At 41.6% G+C, this 18,774-nt stretch overlaps 1 protein-coding gene across 4 annotated transcripts in view; it reads left to right on the top strand.

Annotated features, from left to right (window-relative positions):
- LOC102779569 (protocadherin-1-like) overlaps window positions 1-18,774 on the top strand; it is a 219,811-nt gene that overhangs the window by 11,164 nt on the left and 189,873 nt on the right. For all 4 annotated transcript variants that reach the window (XM_006797627.3, XM_035910670.2, XM_035910671.2 and 1 more), the window contains exons 2-3: window positions 1,927-2,764; window positions 6,769-8,952. In XM_006797627.3, coding sequence (XP_006797690.1) covers window positions 1,949-2,764; window positions 6,769-8,952 — 3,000 coding nt within the window. In that variant the 5' untranslated portion in view covers window positions 1,927-1,948. The remainder of the gene's footprint in view (window positions 1-1,926; window positions 2,765-6,768; window positions 8,953-18,774) is intronic.

Here is an 18,774-nt window from a genome sequence, read left to right as displayed (position 1 = left end):
TTGACCTTTACGTAACATTGTTACAGAATAACAGAAGCTAATATAAAAGGCTAATTTGCAGCCTTTTGGGCCTGCTGCCACTTTGAAATTTATTTTTGATTTTAAATTAAAAAAAAAAAAAAATTGTGCAGGAGACTCAGTCCACACCACAAGGCCATTAAACAAACCGACAACAGAAATCATCGGTCCATAAAGTCATCCGTGATTACATTCCTGCTCATTTTCACTTAAAATCCTGCTCAGCTGCTTGAGTCCAACCATATGAGAATACTCTTATTTTTACCAGACAATCGTTTGTCTTTTATTTAATGGGGAAAAAAATGCTTTGAAGTTTAAGGCAGATAACTACAGTCTCACTTAACAGGCTGATGTCTGGCGTGGATGTAGCCTGATATCACCACAGTGCTCTGCAGGGTAACACTTTCTTTCTGGGTTCGTGTGAACAGATGAGGCGTTCTGATGTGTGAAGGGTCACGTGCTATTAAAATAATGTTGTCCTGGTTTTATGTTGGATTTGTGAACAGAGAAAGTTCACTCCTCCCCTCTCTTTCAGACACACACGCAGACTCCATCCTGTAGGACAAAATAAACTGCGTGCATCTGAGTTGCGGGGTTCCTGCTTCCCATTCAGCATGCTGGTCCATGTTGGATCTATGTATGTCTGTGTGTGTGTGTGTGTGTGTGTGTGTGTGTGTGTGTGTGTGTGTGTGTGTGTGTATGAGAGGGAGATAGTCTCTCTCCAAATCAAGTACGTGAGGAGGAAAAGTAAAAAAAAAAAAGCACTCTTCAGATTAACCTCTGCGACCCGCAGCTGAGAAACTCCTACAGCAGGAAATACAGAGTGGAGTGTCTGTCTGAGATTTACTGCCAAGAAAAGATAATGTGTAGAGACAGAAGAAAGAGGAGGAGAGGTGGAGTGAATGAGGGGAGAAGAAAAGAGTTTATATCAAGAAGAGTCTGGCTCAGATGTAGCGTTATGAACACCAGGCCATCAGGAATGAAGTCAGTTTGAGTAAACACATTCAGACTTGACGGCAGAGTCGACTCTTATGAGTACTGTAGAAAAAAGGATTTCTTCTGAGAGTCTGCAAGGTCAAGTGAAGTCTGAAATGTACTTAAACTTAAAACTAATAAACTCTTAGTTGAAGGTTTGTGTGTCTTGTGTAGTTATAAAACAGTTACCTGAAGCATTCAATCATTGATGACTTGCTGAACCTGTTGTACCACATTTTTATTATGCTGGAAAACAAGTACTATGCCCAACAAGTAGTGTGTGATGAAGGCAATGGCAAATGTTTTTCTTTATGTCTTGAATTGCTTGCACAGGAACAAGATCTGCTCTTGCTTGAAATTCTGTTTGACATTTAAAAAGCTTAAATTTGAGTTTATTATCCCTGCAAACGGCCTTCAATGCTAAAGGCTACTCAGAATGTTGGACTTTAGGTTGTATTGCAAACTAAACATGTTTTGAGATGCACGAAAGACATGAAAATGATCCGATTTTCTACGAGTGCGGTCCTCCCCACGTGTTATCTTACTTTTTTATTCTAATCATGTGGCCCATTACCACCCGCTGCCTCTTGTCAGTATTTTTGGTTGCCTGCAGCAGCGTTCAGTTTGTCTTCCTGCCAGAGCGGTCGACTGGTAACAGGAGGAAGTCATCACTCTACCCTGCTCGGCTGCTCTCCCCACACCGTCTCAGCCGATGAGTTCAGACTCGAAAACTTTCCGCATTCAGGTCTGGCGAGTAACCATTGAGGATATGTTTAGACGCTGAAGGAGATGAATTTAGCCATCTTTTCTTGAGTGGCCCCGAAATAAATCTGAGCAGCAGCTCGGCAGATCCTCAGTTATCAGTCTTGTTTGGTGCGGTCTGAAGCAGAACATGAGTCTTACTAATGTGTTTTCTGTCTCTGTCCCTTTCAGAGCGGTGTTTTCTGGCAGAGACATGGCGGCGCCGAGGTGTGAAGCTTTGTTCTTTTTTGCTGCCTTCCTGCTGGTGTCTTGCAGCGCCTCACCCAGTGACATCCTCTATCAGGTTTTTGAGGAGCGACCGCCCAACACGATGATTGGCAGCCTGGCGACAGACCAGGGCCTGCCCAATGCCGGTCATCTCTATAAGCTGGAGGTGGGTGCGCCGTACCTGAGGGTCGACGGCTCGACCGGTGACATCTACACCACCGAGATCCCCATCGACCGTGAGACGCTGAGAGACTGCCGCAACCTGTTCGAGGGCGACAAATGCTACCTGGAGTTCGAGGTGTCGATCACTGACATGGTGAAGGGTATCGGCAATGGGCCGCGGCTCATTGAAGGTCGCATCGAGGTCCTGGACATAAATGACAACACGCCGCAGTTCTCCTCGCCTATCCTGACTCTGTCCATTCCCGAGAACACGCACATCGGCGCCCTCTTCTCCATCCCCATGGCCACTGACAGAGACTCGGGGAGCAACGGCGTGGCCGATTACTCTCTGAGCAGTAGCACCGGATTAAACGCTGACCAGCTCTTCAGCCTGCAGGTCGCCGTGGACGCGGAGGAGAAGCTACCGCAGCTGGTCGTGATGGGCAACTTAGATCGTGAGATAAAGGACTCGTATGACCTGAACATTAGGGTACAGGATGGCGGGAAGCCTTCGAGGGCCAGCAGCGCTCTGCTGAGAGTTACGGTGACCGACCAGAACGACTGCACTCCGAAGTTTGAGAAAAGTCACTACGAAGCTGACCTACCAGAAAACAGTCCACCGGGACACTCTGTACTGCAGGTCAGCACACACATCAGTGTCGTACAATTCATTTTATCTGAACCTGTAGAGCCGTTAGCTCTGATTTATTATCGATAGCTAATCAGTCATTTATCGACCGGCATCCTCTGATTAATGTTTTTCAGTGTAAAATGTAACTTTAAACACTTACATTTTGCATTTAAAGGTTTCAACATGTCAATATTGGTTTTTACCTCTTCACACCCAACAGATCGTCAGCTTTCAGTTGTGTTGCGTGGGTAGGTTTTCAGAAACTAGAACTTCCTTAATGAAGTCACTTGTTTGTTTTGGCAGTAAAGGTTTGCTGTTGAAACCTTTTCCATTTTGAAAAATTCAATATGAAGTCCAAGTTGAGGACAGTTGTTATTTACTCACAATTGTCCCCTATGTGTGATTTAGGGATACAAGTCTCAACCATATGAGATCCAGCCTTATGGGAGCTTTTTCATTTACAGTCTATTAATCTAAAATATCACAAGTAAATTATTATTATTGTGTTATTTTAAAAAGTAGCAAAGTTAGTTTTCTCCAGGCAAAACTGCGTGTGAGCACTGCTGCTGCTGCTGTTCAGGAGTCAATCCAGAGTTTTTCTTGTCCGCCGAACATTGCAGTGGAACCTTTGGCCTTGTTGGCGATAACACTGCAGGACAACACGGAGCAGCGACTGCACGTAATATGCTGCTCAATTATCCGTACAGACAGATGGTGCAGTGGAGGTGAAGCGGGGCGTGGGATCGCTGTGTGTAGTCACATATTAACCACTGATTCAACTTCACCTTTGAGCCCCCGGCTGGAGCGGCGGTACGTGATGTCGCCGTCAGCGAGCAGAGCAGGAAGGCCCGGTTTGGCTCGGTGACTCCGCAACATCCCAACAAACCCACTTCACCATGTCATCCTCCACTTTTCGTGCCCCTTCTCCCAGACTGCAGTGCGGCCAGCCAGCCTTCCAGCTTGCTGTGCATGACTTAATCTGAGTCAGTCATGAGATTATCCACGGGGCTTATTGGTATTATTGCTCTGGATGTGGCTCATTGCATTTCAGAGAGCCACAGAATTCATTTCACTTAACGTGCGTTTGAGGAGCGATGCTTTAGAGGCAGCGGGACATCGCCGACTGACGACCCTGACCTGCTTAAATCAGCCAATGGCAACACAGACATGTATATCCCTTTCTTTTGACTTGTTTTTTAAAGGAACACACTGCTGTTTTGTGATTATTGTTAGCCTCTTCTAATGCTGTTTCAGTATCGAGTCACCTTATTTTAGACCTTCAGGCAGCCAGATTGTTATCTCAATAAAAGTAACATCGGTGGGTCTAACTTTGATGATTTTCTAAAAATGGGCAAATTTAAGTTTAAATCACTAGATTTTTGAAAAAAAAACAAAACTATTATTCTGGATAAAAATAATGCATAAAAAAGATTTGACTGATATTCCCTTGTAATGTAACCTAAAGTAAATTCCTTTGAACAATTCTTCCGTTCTTATATATTTAATGTGTGGAAAAGCCCAGTTACAGAGCCTGTGTGGGTGTGGTTTTTAATCCGATTTTTTTTCTTTACATTCAAATGTTGCTCTTGTGCCTGATAGGTGCACTTAGGTACATGACATCCCCACCTTGCCACGTTGAATTCACTGATCCTTTCTGCACCACTGCGTTTAAAGCTTTTGAACTTAGCTCCGCCTACCTGAAACCCTTCAGAAATGGAAGCTAACCAGAAGGAAATCAACCAGAGCAGCTTGAAATTTGGCATCTTTTCTTTTAAATGTAGCTCTAATCAACCATATCAAGAAGCTGAGTCAGAACAATTAACAGTTTTTAGAGCCTTTAATCAAGTAATAAGCAGAAGACAGATCCTTGAAATTTAGCGCTTATTAAAGACCAAAGAATATTGACAGGGGTCCCTAATGCGTAGTCGCTAAAATCCTAAAGATGATTTAAAAAACAATATGATGTTGACGAGCTGATTAATTAGTTCAAAAAGCAGCCTCAAATGGTTTGAAGAGTCCACACTGAACTGCCACGTCATTATAATGTAATTTAGTCAACAATAAACAAGACAGGATATAAACTGTGATAGATTATCTCTCTGCGTTAAGTGTCTGCAAGCTCATTTCCTCGGGAATAAATTCTTTAATAGTTTCGCGGAGGGGGAGAAACCAGGCTGATTTGGAGAATGTTGGAATAAATTAAAGGTTTACTGTTGTAAATCACCTGAAACATTCAGAGATTCTGGTTCACTCAGTCAGGAAACCAGACGCTCTTGCAGGTTAATTGTTAACTGGTAGATAAAGAGTGTTTATAGTTTCTGTATGCCTGGACAAAGTGGCCTTGGAGCGCAGCCAGTGCAGCTCTGTCCCTATCACAGTGGCACCGGGCTCCAGCAGCAACACTGTTCAATACACAATTCTCAGAAGCTGTCAATAATTCACTGCTGTTTGGTGATGTCTGCTGCTTAAGGCCAGAGCAAAGGAAAGGAAATCAATGGGCAGGAGAAATTATAATTTCACTTTCATGCTTTCTTTAACCTTAACCTCTCTGACTTGGATCAGCAGCTTCTATGGTCACATCATGGTGCTGGTGGTGGTCCGTCACAGTTTGTGAGTTTCTTGAGCAGACGATAAACAACATATTTATTATGTGGCAGTATGAACTGGAGTCTGTGTGAAAAACAAGAGTCTTCAGAGATTCTGCTAGCAGTAGCCTTTTAAACCCTGATTTCCTCCTAAAAACTGATTTAAATGGGTTTTGATATGGTATAATCTGTATCTTCACTGAACTTATATCATGTTTACATTATATTAGATTTTGATTACTAACGTAGCTGGTGTTTTTAGGGGCTTTAAAGGGTGTTTCTTATTTGGATAAATACGAAGCTACGACCAGAAGCAATCCCTTATGTTTGATTGGTTCTTTAAAAAGTAGCCCTAATAATCTTATCCCATTAGCAGATTTCTTTTTTGTATTTTACTAAATCATAATATTTTGGACTTAAATTTCAGGGAAATATATTACTGAGTGCAAGCTTGGCTAAGAACCAGCCCAGCTTTAAAGGTATAATGGCCTAAAAAATAGAAGAAGAAAAAAACCCAACATAATTACATTACTCTGTCCTGGGTGAAGGCTGTACAAACACTGGATCAGCAGCACCTGGGACATTTAAATCAGCTGTTCAAGAACTGCTTAATTTGAAATAACCTACATTTCTGACTGGCAGCCATGGCATTCAATGACTGCAATTAAAACGGTTTAGATCCATAGATAGGACAGGTGTGTTAACGAGTATAAGTGATATTTTGCTGACTTCTCATATCTCCTAATTGACTAAGTGCCCCCATTCACTTTAGGTTTGGACTTATGAAGTCAGCTTGTGGTTCATTCTGTTCTGTCCTATTCAGTCTCCTAATGGGCCCTGAGGAGCTGGGGCTTTTCTGATAATGAGAGGAACATTAACATTCACTCGTCTGCCCATTAGATGCCAATGACCCGCTGCACGGCCGTTAGATGTTGTTGTGTAGGGTTGTGCAATCAGCTTTGATCGGGTATTATCTTTCGCAGCATACAAACTCCTCCCCCTGAGGAAAACATAAAGGGCCTTGTACTGTTGCATTAGTAATGGTCATGACTCTTCATTAGCCAAAGAAGCTAAATAATCATTAAAATTTAACAGAGACTGTAATGGAATCATGACATGTATTTCAATGACGACACATGAAAAAGAGTGTAGCGAATCATTCTTTTAGTCTGAGATTACTTCAGACTTTTATTCTAAAGTTGAATGTATTAAATATAGAATATTTATTGCTTGTCATGAAAACTGCAAACCTGCCAAAAGATCAATGTTTTGATGATATTTTGATTTTCCAGTGTACCAAATGCAATTCTGAACAGGCAAATGATCTGATTCTTATTGTTGCTTTGGACAGTGTTTGGCTAAAAGATTGAATCTGTTTCTTTGTTTCTTTCTGTCTGTCTGTCTTTTGTTTTTTTCCAACTCTTGTAGGTCAAAGCCAACGACGCAGACACTGGCCTCAATGGAGAGATAGACTACAGCCTCCATCAAGCATCAGAATCTGTCCAAAGGCTTTTGCGCATTGACCGCGCAACAGGCATTGTCTACGTCAAAGGTCTTGTGGACAGAGAAGAAGAAACCTTTCTCAAGTTCTTTGTGGTGGCAAGAGATCGTGGACCCAATTCCAAGAGTTCCAAGGTCCTTGTGACCGTACACGTCAAGGACCAAAATGACAATGCACCAGCCATTGAGATCCGTGGTATTGGCTTGGTAACACATCACGATGGTGTGGCCAACATTTCTGAGGACATGCCTATTGGTACACCAGTGGCACTGGTCCAGGTATCAGACCGTGATGAGGGGGAAAATGCTGTGGTGACATGTGTTGTTGCTGGTGATGTTCCATTTCAGCTTCGTCCCGCAAGTGAGTCAGCCAACGATCGGAAGAGAAAATACTTCCTGCAGACAACAACCCTGCTGGATTATGAGCGTATTAAGGATTACAGGATTGAAATAGTCGCTGTGGATTCTGGAAACCCAGCTCTGTCCAGCACTAACGCTCTCAAAGTCCAGGTTACAGATATTAATGATAATGCACCAAACTTTTCTCCTTCAACTGTTGAGGTGGACTTTGCAGAAGGCAACCAGCCAGGAGACAAAGTTCTAGACATTGTGGCGACAGATGCAGACAGCGGCACAAATGCAGAGTTGTTCTATACCATCACTGATTCAACAGCCAGAAGGCTCTTTAAAATTAATTCCAGCACTGGAGAAGTTCGTGTGAATCACTCATTGGATCGGGAAGATAAAGAGCGTTATGAATTCCGTGTAACTGCAGCAGACAAGGGAGTGCCTAGTAAAACCGGCACTGCCACGGTGGTGGTAAATGTTCTAGATTGCAATGACAATGACCCAAAGTTTACACTGAATGGCTATAGCTTCTCTGTCATAGAGAACATGCCTCCACTCAATCCTGTTGGTGTAGTGACAGTCAATGATGCAGATAAGGATGAGAATTCCCAAGTCAGGTTGTTTGTGGAACAGGACAATGGCATGTTTGTCATCCAGAATGGCACAGGAACCATCCTGTCAAGCATCTCCTTCGACCGTGAAAAGAAGAGCACCTACACATTTCAACTAAAGGCTGTGGATGGTGGTAACCCACCTCGATCCTCCTATGTGGGTGTGACCATCAATGTGTTGGATGAAAATGATAATGCCCCATATGTTACCAGGCCATCTAACTCGTCCTTTGTACACCTACCGGTTGGGACCCGACCAAACACACACGTGGAGGTGGTAAAAGCTGAGGACATTGATGCTGGACTCAATGCTGAGCTAGAGTATACCATCATAGGTGGAAATCCATATGATCTGTTCCAAATATCTACCAATGATGGGGAAATCACAGCAGCACAAGAATTAACCCCGAAGTACAATGGGCTACATCGGCTGGTAGTGAAGGTTGTTGATAAGGGCAAACCTCCTCGTAACACCATTGCACTAGTTCATGTTTTTGTAAATGAAACAAAATCAAATGTCTCCCTCATTGAAGCGCTGGTTGGACACAGCCTCTACACCCCTTTGGACAGGGACATTGCCGGAGATCCCAACTATGCCTATTCTCAGCAAAGCAATATTCTGTACGGCAGTCTTGCCGGTTTTGCTGTTGTCATTTTAGTTATAGTTGCCGTGGTCCTCATCAGACGCTGGGTACAGAAGGATACCAAGAGTGGTTACCAGGCCGGTAAGAAGGAGAGTAAGGACCTGTATGCCCCAAAGCAGGGCCCTAAAAATGGCAAAGGAAAAAAGAGCAAAAAGGGGAAGGCTCCAAAACCAGCTAAGACAGGAGAAGACGATGAGGACGCCAGTCTACAAAAAGGCCTCAAATTCAACTTAATCAATGAGAATGTCAATGACAGTCCCAGAATCCACCTGCCCCTTAACTATCCACCAGGGAGCCCTGATCTGGGGCGCCACTACCGCTCCAACTCCCCGCTACCATCCATCCAGCTGCAGCCACAGTCACCGTCTGCCTCCAAGAAGCACCAGGCTGTTCAGGACCTCCCTGCCACCAATACCTTCGTGGGGACGGGCGACAACAACTCTACTGGCTCCGACCAGTATTCGGATTACAGCTACAAGGCCAACCCACCCAAATACAGCAACAAACAGGTAGGAGACTACGCAAACACAGCAATGTACGGCAGGGAGATCTATTGGACCAACCGGGTGTGGTAGTCACGCTGGGACTTATTTGGCAAAGCCAATGTTCTTCCACCAAAGCTGCACTGATTTCCCTGCACATCACCCACCTCCTCACAGTTGTGATTCCTTTTATTTTAAGTTTGGTTGTGTTCACCATTTGTGTTCTGTTCTGCTCAGTTTTGGGTATTCACTTCAACATGGACACCACAAAGCCACAGAATGAAGGATTTCAGGGCTAGACCAAATATGGGCTTACCAATTTGTCAGTTCCTTACAGTAACCTCCCTCCTAAAATGGACTCTGTTGATCTAAAACACATTTAGGGAGGATTTTTATGTTTGAGGTAATGGGTTTTGGGGTTTTTTTTGGATGATGTTTTCGAGCCTTGCATTCAAATGTTTAATCTGCAGAATTTAATTAAAAGTTCCTGTTATAGCGAAATATGTGATATTTCAAAGAATTACTTATGATGTTATGTAAACCCAAGTTTGATAGCATACGTTTGATTGAGCCCCCTGTTCAACTTGGAAATCCCATATGGGTCTGTCCTTAGCATCTGTGTTTTTCATTTGTTTGTGTTTCATTTTACCTTTTTTATGGTGGATTAAATGAAGGACATTATGAGTTTTCCCCATTTTATTATTCGCAAATGTTCTTGGAGTTCTTTGAGCACCCATTGAAAGGTTCATGCTGACATCCTCATTATGTCTGAATGTGTTATTCTTTTCTTTTTTGTCTGGAGAGCTGACTTGAGGCTTAAAGCTGCTCTTTATGGCCGGATCAGCTTGTTGAAGTGTGACAAAGAGTGACTGTGAATTCCTGAGTTAGTTTTCGTTCTTTTTTTTTTAACCAATTTTTATTGTTTCTTAGCTTTCTTTTGCCAGAAAGTAGACTGACTGAGCAGCACTTTAGTGTTTCCATCCAGTTCAGACCAATTTAAGGTAATTTCAGCTCAGTCAGGGAGCCAAGCAGCAAAGAAGAAAGAAAGGAAGAAAGGCAATAAGAAGGCTAAGGGAGTGGGGTTATAAAGAGCCTCTACGCTATGAAGGAAAAGGTACACTACAACTAAATACGACCGTTTCCGAGCCACAACGCTTCCTGTCAGGTCAGCTGAAAGACGACTTTTAATTTAGCTGTGTTCCCAATCACAGGGGCTCAAAAGGCAATTGTTTGCACAGATTAATGGCAGGTAATTTTCCAGGCACCCGCTTTTGCCTTCTTTTACCCAGAGTGCCTTGCTTTATTCTATTTAATGTACAAAAAGGGGAGTTGGGAGGGGGTCTGTGAGACAGGGGCCATTAACTGTGTGATTGTGATGAGCGTTCACGCCACATCGGCTGTTTTGGGGCTTCATGTTGATGGACCTGCAGCTGTGAAAAGTGAAAATGTCACATGCGCCGAAAAAAACAGACAATCAGATTAAGGTGTTGTAGTGATGTTCAGACTGTACATACATGTGAATGTGAAACATTTTGTTTTGTTTCTGCTTTTTCATCTGCTGTTTATTTTGCAACATTACAGTGTGTCTCGTGTGAGCTTAACAAGGCCATTTCATTGTTCTACTGGCTTCTTAAAGACTTGTGTTGACTGTTTGAAAACATGTACCAAAGACTCACACACACCTGCATTTTCACTGTCATCCCCATCATCAGTTTCAGCATCATATATAACATCATATATATATATATATATATATATATATATATATATATATATATGAACACGCGAAGCAGAGAAACGGTTTCTTTGGTCAGTCTCGCAGAGTCCCTGCTGCTGTTGGCAGCTTGCTAGTGTTCCTGCTGGTTTAACATTTAGCCTGTTAACATGCAGGCATCATACTAGAATTTAAAGCCACATCTAGTCTGTTCCATTGCACACCTGCTCAGTCATGTACTCTCATGTACTTTTCTATGGGGACATAATTGTACAGTGTTTTCTTTTCTTTTTAACACTTTAAAGCAGAATTTATTTCAATAAACTTGTTTCTTAAATGTTTAAGTGGCGCTTTCTGTGCATTCACTGGGTTCTTGAATTGGGAATATTGGGAATGCTGCAAGGAGAGGTACAGTATTCTATTTTCATTTTCATTTTTCATATATGGAGAGAAAATGTATTTGGCCCAAGATGTTCTGAGTATGGTTTCTGCATGTTCTCAACACTTTCATTAATAATGTCAAGACAAACCATTAGGTTTTGCAGAAAACACTGATTTTAGAGCTGGATGACAGAATGGTAACATATATTTTCCCTTTTTAGATTTTTTTTTTTGAATTCTTTATCTGACCATTTTCTCAATTGTTTGGTTTTATGCTCATAATCCTGATGTTTTAACAACTACGTTCAGACCTCACAGTTACAGGGAGCACAAGGTGATGTAAAAAAGTCCTCAAATACATTATCTACTAAATTATAGGGTAAGAGAAGGAAACCCATCAGATTACATCTGAGGATAATTAGCAAGCTTTTTCCTTGACAAGTTTTTGCTCGGTTAAAGCTGAATAACATAATAAGATAAAACTGACTGTTAGTCAGAAAAGTGGCTAATTCTGTCAGTCCACTACTTTTATTAAATAGATCAGAGATAGATGGATTATCATGATTTTTTTCCACTACATTAATGATGTATCCAGATGACTGTTTTAGAGCCACATATCCGGTTTATGCAGCTCTGGGCTCATAGGGCAGAATCATCAGTCATGGTGTTAGCCCTAGCATCACATCTAGGAAACAGCACAATATAATAATAGCTGTCAAATTGTGCCAAGTATAATCATGGGGTCATAATGCAGTACTTTCCCAAGTAAGTATTTAGTGATAAACACATATTACAACATTGTTATCTTCAGCTACACTTGTTAGCATGCTAACATGCAAACCAAAGGCTAACTGTGCTAACTGTGCTACCGTTAGCACTCTATCAGACGTTCTATAACAATGACAATTTGTGTAGTACTCAGAAATAAGTGTAGATTAAACGCAATACTGAGACATAAAAGAAAGACAAAAACAAGCTGAAAACATACATTGCATGCTTAAATTCTTTACAGATGGTTGACAAGCAAATAATCATTTTTGTGTTTGGTGGAAATGAGCATTTCTATAAGCAAACACTCAAAACTAAGAACCACTCGCTGAAAATAGCATTCTTGTTAGCATTTCCGATGGAGGTCTATTACATGAGCTTTACAGTTTGAACAGTGCTTGAAATTTACTTTTGCCCTTTGTTCCAAATATGTTTTCTCTCCATAACAGCTGGCTGGAACACATCAGCAATTCTCTCTGTCACTTTAAATTTACAGCTGCCTACCTGGTGGCGTGTGGCCTACATGCACGCAAAACACACCCAACACTCTTTCAGACTTTGAACCTACAGCAAACAGCACAGAAAGGACTGAGATCAAAACAACTCTGAGCAGGTGCTGAACCCGCTGGGGTCAAAGGTCAAATATCAATCAAGAACAGCTATTAGCAAAGAGGAGCGAAGAGGCCAAAAGTTAACAGTTCTCCCCGACTCCTCCCTGTGTCTGGTCTCTACATTAACAGTCCGGCGGCGTCCTTTCTGCTTTTACGCTGACCAGCTCAGCCGTTTCTATGGCAACACAACGACCTCTGCCTGTGTGTGTGTGTGCTGACTCATAGTACTTACCAACCTCCCTCTCTGTCCATCCAACCCAACACAATCCTTCCTTCTATGGAAAGCTCTGCCCTTTGAATGAGGAGATGTGTGTTTGTATAAGCTCTGAGCTAAATGACTTCTGGATTACATACTACCATCTGTACACCTGAAGCGTTCCAGTTTTAGTTTGATACTAAAATTGTGTTGAATACATATATTTATCAAATACCAGATGATTAAGCTACTTTTTATTTTATTTGAAGTTTATAATCCAGAATCAATAGTAACAGTGCTGAATAGATATGCCCAGAATGAATTCAGGACAAAAAAAAAAAATTCAAGCCAGGACACATTTGAAACATTGGATAAGAAACTATAAACATCTTCATAGAGGTGTGCAAATATCTGCTGTCAGGTCTCGCTCTGTGTATGTTGTTGTTGTAGTGCTGTTGCGTATCTCTGTGCCAACAGCCCAAGTGTCATATCATGGTGCCTATCAGCTGTTTAAGGGAGAAGAAAAACTGTTTTCACAACCAGCACTTCGTTCATATCTGCACTTTCACTCTGTTGTTTGAGTTTGATTCATGATCTGAGTGTTATGCTCTACAGGCTTACAGGCTGTGCAGAAAGCTCCTATGGCACATTTAGCGTGTCTTAAATCCAAAGACTACTTCGTGCTTCATTTGAAGTGCTTGTGGGAACATTCTGCAGCTTTTTTTTTTTAATAGTCTCAAATAGGCAAAGCAACAATTCCACTCATTAAAAGCTGCAGCTGCTTTTGGAGGGTCGGCTTTTGTGAGAAAAGACGCAGGAGTCAAGACATCGGAAGAGAACCGTGTTGCTCTTGGTTTCAAATGTCCAAACCTGGCTTGTTGCGAGAGAGGCAAGACACAACAGGCTAATTGTTCGGAGAACCTCTCCAGGAGAGTTGAGTGGAGTTTCGAGACACGCAGAGAGAGCTTCCCAAAATTGCCGTTTGGAACAGGGTGGTGGTAGGTGCAGAAAGTTGTAATTGTCCAGAAAAATATGAGCGAGTACTAGACTATCCTCATTAAAGCATTGTTTGTGCATCTTAAATCAGGTACTACCGACGATGGAGTGGCTCCAAATCTTGGTTTATCTGGGTATCAGTCTTGACACTGATACCACGACCCTGAAAACCACCTTGGTTGGAGCTCTAGGTCTTCCAAGAAACACATTTCTATAAGGAACTCCTTCTAAGCATATCGTCATGCCTGAAAACAACTCAGCTAGCAGGCATCCAGGAGGCCGATGCTCTTCTGTGGGCCCGCTGTAGTCATTAGGAACATGGCATGAAAATAATACTGTTGTTTCAGTTTTTTGTCTCATATTGTCTTCCAATTTTGAAAACATATTTGGTATTCATACCTCCACAGGGTGGACAAAGGTAGAGAAGGGAAAAAAAATCCATCGTTTTTTTTTACATTTTTTTTATCATATCAGGGATAACTTACATCAGCTGCCAAGTTAAAAAGCCCTGGAAACGCTGGAAATGAAATGAAATTTTCTCGTTGAGTTATTGGGGTGAAAAGAAAAATATTAATCTCTTTCACCCACAATAGCAATCAGACCATCAGCCCCATTCATTCAGTGTTTCAGCTTGTCAGCTTAACAGATGAAATCCATGAAAATGACACACCCGAAACCACACGATGGACCAAAATCTGGTTTCCATCCCACTGGACCTGTTAATGTTCACACTCAATAATCAGCTCGCTCACTTCATTAAACCATAGGCAATTCAGAACAGGTGTTTTTAATCAATAGCATGTGTTTCTGTAGTTTGACTGACAGAAGACTTCCTGTTTCTCTGCGGTCCGGCTCACTGTCAGGAAAAGAAACTGTAATGGCAGTCATTAGGCGGGCAGCTAGCAGCTTTTTCTCCCCCAGAAAATTACTGTAATTTCATGGCAGCGGCTAAAATATCATCAGGCTGGGACAGAGTGCCTGTCATCAGTCAGGTTCAGCTGAGTGGAAGGCAAGGTTACGGATACTGCCACTGTACTCGCACGTTACTTCAGCTGCACACTTTCATTTGCCAAAACACTCACGTAAAATAATCACAGCTCCTTTTCAGGATTTTAAAGTTGCACTAGTCTTTTGTGGTTGAATAGCTTCTCCAGAAGATTTTTTTTAAAATAAACTCAGGATCTTCACTCATCCATACATAATGCTGATACATTAAGAAGATATCAGGACCCAGCTCATGTAAAATCAGCAGTTGTTGTGAGTATTTATGAGTCTTTCCCCTATAAAGATCACATTTGATGACCTACCCTGTACCCTGTAGTCTTTATCAGTAAAGACATGGTTTGGGCACCATTAGAATAGACTGTGTAGAGATCACCCACATTAACTTCTGATGCACATTCAGTCATTTTATTCTGGAATCCGGTCTGAAATATGACAGGAACAAAGGTTATCCCCAAACGTTGCTCATGGGGGAAAGAGTTTACAACAATTTTACAACAATTTAGCTACAGAAATAAGTTGGACGACATCAAGAACATAAAATTCCACCATAGGTCTTTTGGTACTTTTTAGTATTAGTATTAGTATTACTAGATTAACTAAAACCAAAGAAACCAAAATAAATATGTCGTTACTGCATGGGAAGGTTCGGGTGTTTCCTTGAATTTGTCACCTTTCTATATTATTCCTTTTAGCGGTAGCGCTCGTACTAATTATTTGTTATTGGCTGTTCATTGTTGTGAGCATAACGTTTTGAAGGTTGCGTGTATTCACTGATTAGAACAGCTACTCGCAGTGTTTATAGTGGCGAAGTTGCGGGTCCAGAATGGTTGGGGAGTTTCATCACAAAGGGCCTTTGTAACACTGACACACAAACACAGACATACAACACACACATTCCTAAGGCGTGGGTGTCTGTCAGCACAAAGTAATCCTCTCAGCTTGTGTGTGTGTACGCACACACACATCATGGCATGTCTGACAGGTAGAAAACACCTCACTCCTCAAATTACATCAAATTATTGGATTCATGAAGACACCCAGTTCCAGCTCTCCTTGAAATAACTGATTTAAACAGTTCACACTCTGTTTGGATGGCAGGAGATTAGCATCTGAACGTTTCGCTCAGGTGTTTATAGGACACATTAAATGAGTCTGAGGTGCTGCTGGAGAGTCACCTCCTCCAGTTTAAGAGGAAGAGAGCCGTTCATCTTGTTTAAAATTCAAAATATTTGTTCAGTTATTTGTGCCACAGGATTTGGATACCTATAAGTATGACTACATTTAACTCAAATCTTAAAAGTAGAAAAAGCATCTGTCTAATAAACCCAGACCGAAAGCTGGTCCCACAGAAAATCAACCTGAGAGCTGAAAGCTCTGAGAACAACAAGACAGCACTCTGAGTCTTTTAAAAATTATAATAATTACACTATGAAATCTTATAATGACTTAAAAATGCAAGATTCAAGTTTATTGTCTTATACACTGCAAAACACAAGTGGTTACACAAAGCAATGAAATTCTTACTTTGCAGCTTCCCTTCAAACAACTAAATAAACAACTATCTAAAATAAGAATAAACTTAACTCTGAGCGTAGAATATAGTAAAACAGTAAAACAAGTGCTTGTGTAGCACTTGTAGCTTTTGTAGCTTGTGTGTGGGTGTAGTCAGAATTTAAAGTGCGAGTAGTAAGACTGTCACAGTGGTAATATATACAGTATATACAATATTAAAATTGTTTATATTGTATGAGGTTGTATTATATAAATGTACAAAATTGCACATTCACACCTCAACGATAAACACAGAGTGCTGTGAAGTATTAGCAGCAACCCACATTAGCTTTGAAAACATTACGCAAGCTACCAAAGATGTCATGATGCAAAACAGCAACTTCAGTTTGTCCTGCTATACCTCATATAATATACAGTACAAATATACAATCACAGAACTTCCAAACATGAAGGGAAAAGCTCTGTATCATCAGCACCACTCATGTGGTTTGAGCTAACCTATCGTGGTGGCTAGTTAGCTTGCTAACTCAGTGGTTTTAGGTAAACAATGTAATGAGAGTTACTTCGTAGATTCCTGGTCTCCTTATGATAAATGATACGTCTGCTGACATGGTGGAAATGTCTGTCTACAAGCAGCTAGCACACCTGTAAGTAAGCCTTTGGGAGATTAGAAAATGTTAGCATGCTAACATATGAAAACAAAAAGGTAAAGGTGATGAACAAAACACCTGCTGACCATCATTATTTCAGCATATACTTCCCATATCAGCAGCCAAAGTTTCACAGAGCTGCTGTTTTTACATCCACATACCATGTAAAAAAAATACATAAAACTGGGACCAAAGCAGGTTCGGGCTTAAATTTAAGATGAAACCAATAAAATAAAAGTAATTTTGAAAAAGCTAGACCATTTTCTTATGTCTTAGTGTATAAGGAAAGGAGAGGAATTAAACATTTTAAAACAGTTAAGTAAATGATTAAAATACAGTGATGGTGTAAAAAAAAACCTCTTGTGCTTTCCTGCCAAAAGCTTATTTTGAGAGCCAAAGGACGGCTCAGGAGCCATTCACAGGAGCCGTTCAGCTAATTTAAAAGCAGCAGTGACAAAATGGGGACTACAACAACAAGCAGCAACATTTTTCAATCACTTCAGTCACAGTTCAGTGCTTCAGTGGACACCACCAGAACGTTCCTGCTTGCTCAGGGAAGAAGAAGAAGAAGAAGAACAGGACAGGAGTGAAATCATCTTCAGAAAACATAAAATCATCTTAGCCTTTTGAGAAGTGCCAGTTTATTTTAAACAATCCATAGAGAGCCGAGAGAGCCATGAAGGAACTGTTATTCAGCCTCTCTCTCAATCTCTGTCTATCTCGGTCGCCCCCTCAGGGCTGTGATTGTGTTCGAGCCACTGAGACGACTCAATACAAAGATCAGTGTGTGTGTGTGTGTGTGTGTCTGTGTTTTACTTTTATGTGGCGCCAGAAATCAAAAACACAAGAAACATAATTTTGTTATTGTGTTATTGTGTGTTCAGTGCATTTATATAGATTTCTTTCTCTCTCTCTCTCTCTCTCTATATATATATATATATATATGTGTGTGTGTGTGTGTGTGTGTGTGTGTGTGTGTGTGTGTGTGATGTCTTGCCACCTGCTCCAACAACACAAGTGAAGTGGAATGGAAACCTGCCTTAGGGTTTACACACACACACGCACGCACACACGAACAAAACAGGCGACAGTAGATGCAAGCATGACGAGAGGAGGGGGAGTGTAGGCCCAGTAAAGAGTAAAAAATGAGGAGGTGGAGGAGATGATGAAGCCGAGTGCAAAACACACACGAACACACACGCAGACACACACAAACCTCACACACACACACACGCTCACTCCACATATCAGCATGTATGTTAGCGTTATGTTTATGAGTGTGTGTGACTGGGCTGGTAGCAGGTGGTATGACTCAGGAGAGAAGAGGGCTGCAGATGTGCACCACATTATACACATGCATGCACATACACACCTGTACGTGGGGTCAGAGGTCAGATGCTATACAGCTGCTCTGCACACCGGGCTGCTGAACTCTATCTGTCTGCAGGAAAGTACGCACACACACACACACACACAACATAGTTGCTTATTGTTATCATCAGCAGCGGCGGCAGCAGCTCGGATGCTGCCTGCAGTGTGACTGTGTTGTGTTGATAGAAGCAGAGCAGGATAACAGAAATGCAAAAAGATGGGCAGGGATTGGTTTGGTTCACGTGTTGCTGATCCTGATCTTGATGTGGACTCCACACTGACACAACAAAGCTGAAGCCTGCTTCATTTTGACCAGATTTCGGCTGCCACAACTGGACATTTGTCATAAATAACAAGGAGTTTTGTCATTCTTTTCTTTGGTGAGGGGCACTTTGATAAAAGTCAGCTTTCCAAGCAGAACTGAAATCCAAATTGGCAAAAAGAAAATGCAAATGAATGCAGTCTTCCATCCACTACTGTCATGCGAATAGCGGAACTTCATTCTCCAGTTGTTGCCAATAAGCCACCACAAAAGAAGAAGAAGAAGACAGAGCAGAGATTCATTAAAAGAACTCCAGTCAAAGCACAAACGATGGAAAAGCTCTGCAGAGAACATGACTTCTTCCACTATTTTTTCTGTCTTAA

The sequence above is a fragment of the Neolamprologus brichardi genome, chromosome 2, assembly GCF_056152115.1.
Source record: "Neolamprologus brichardi isolate AB-2024 chromosome 2, ASM5615211v1, whole genome shotgun sequence".
Classification (NCBI taxonomy): Eukaryota; Metazoa; Chordata; class Actinopteri; order Cichliformes; family Cichlidae; genus Neolamprologus; species Neolamprologus brichardi.
The sequence above is the reverse complement of the archived record's forward strand: the minus strand, read 5'-3'. Positions and strand labels throughout refer to the sequence as shown.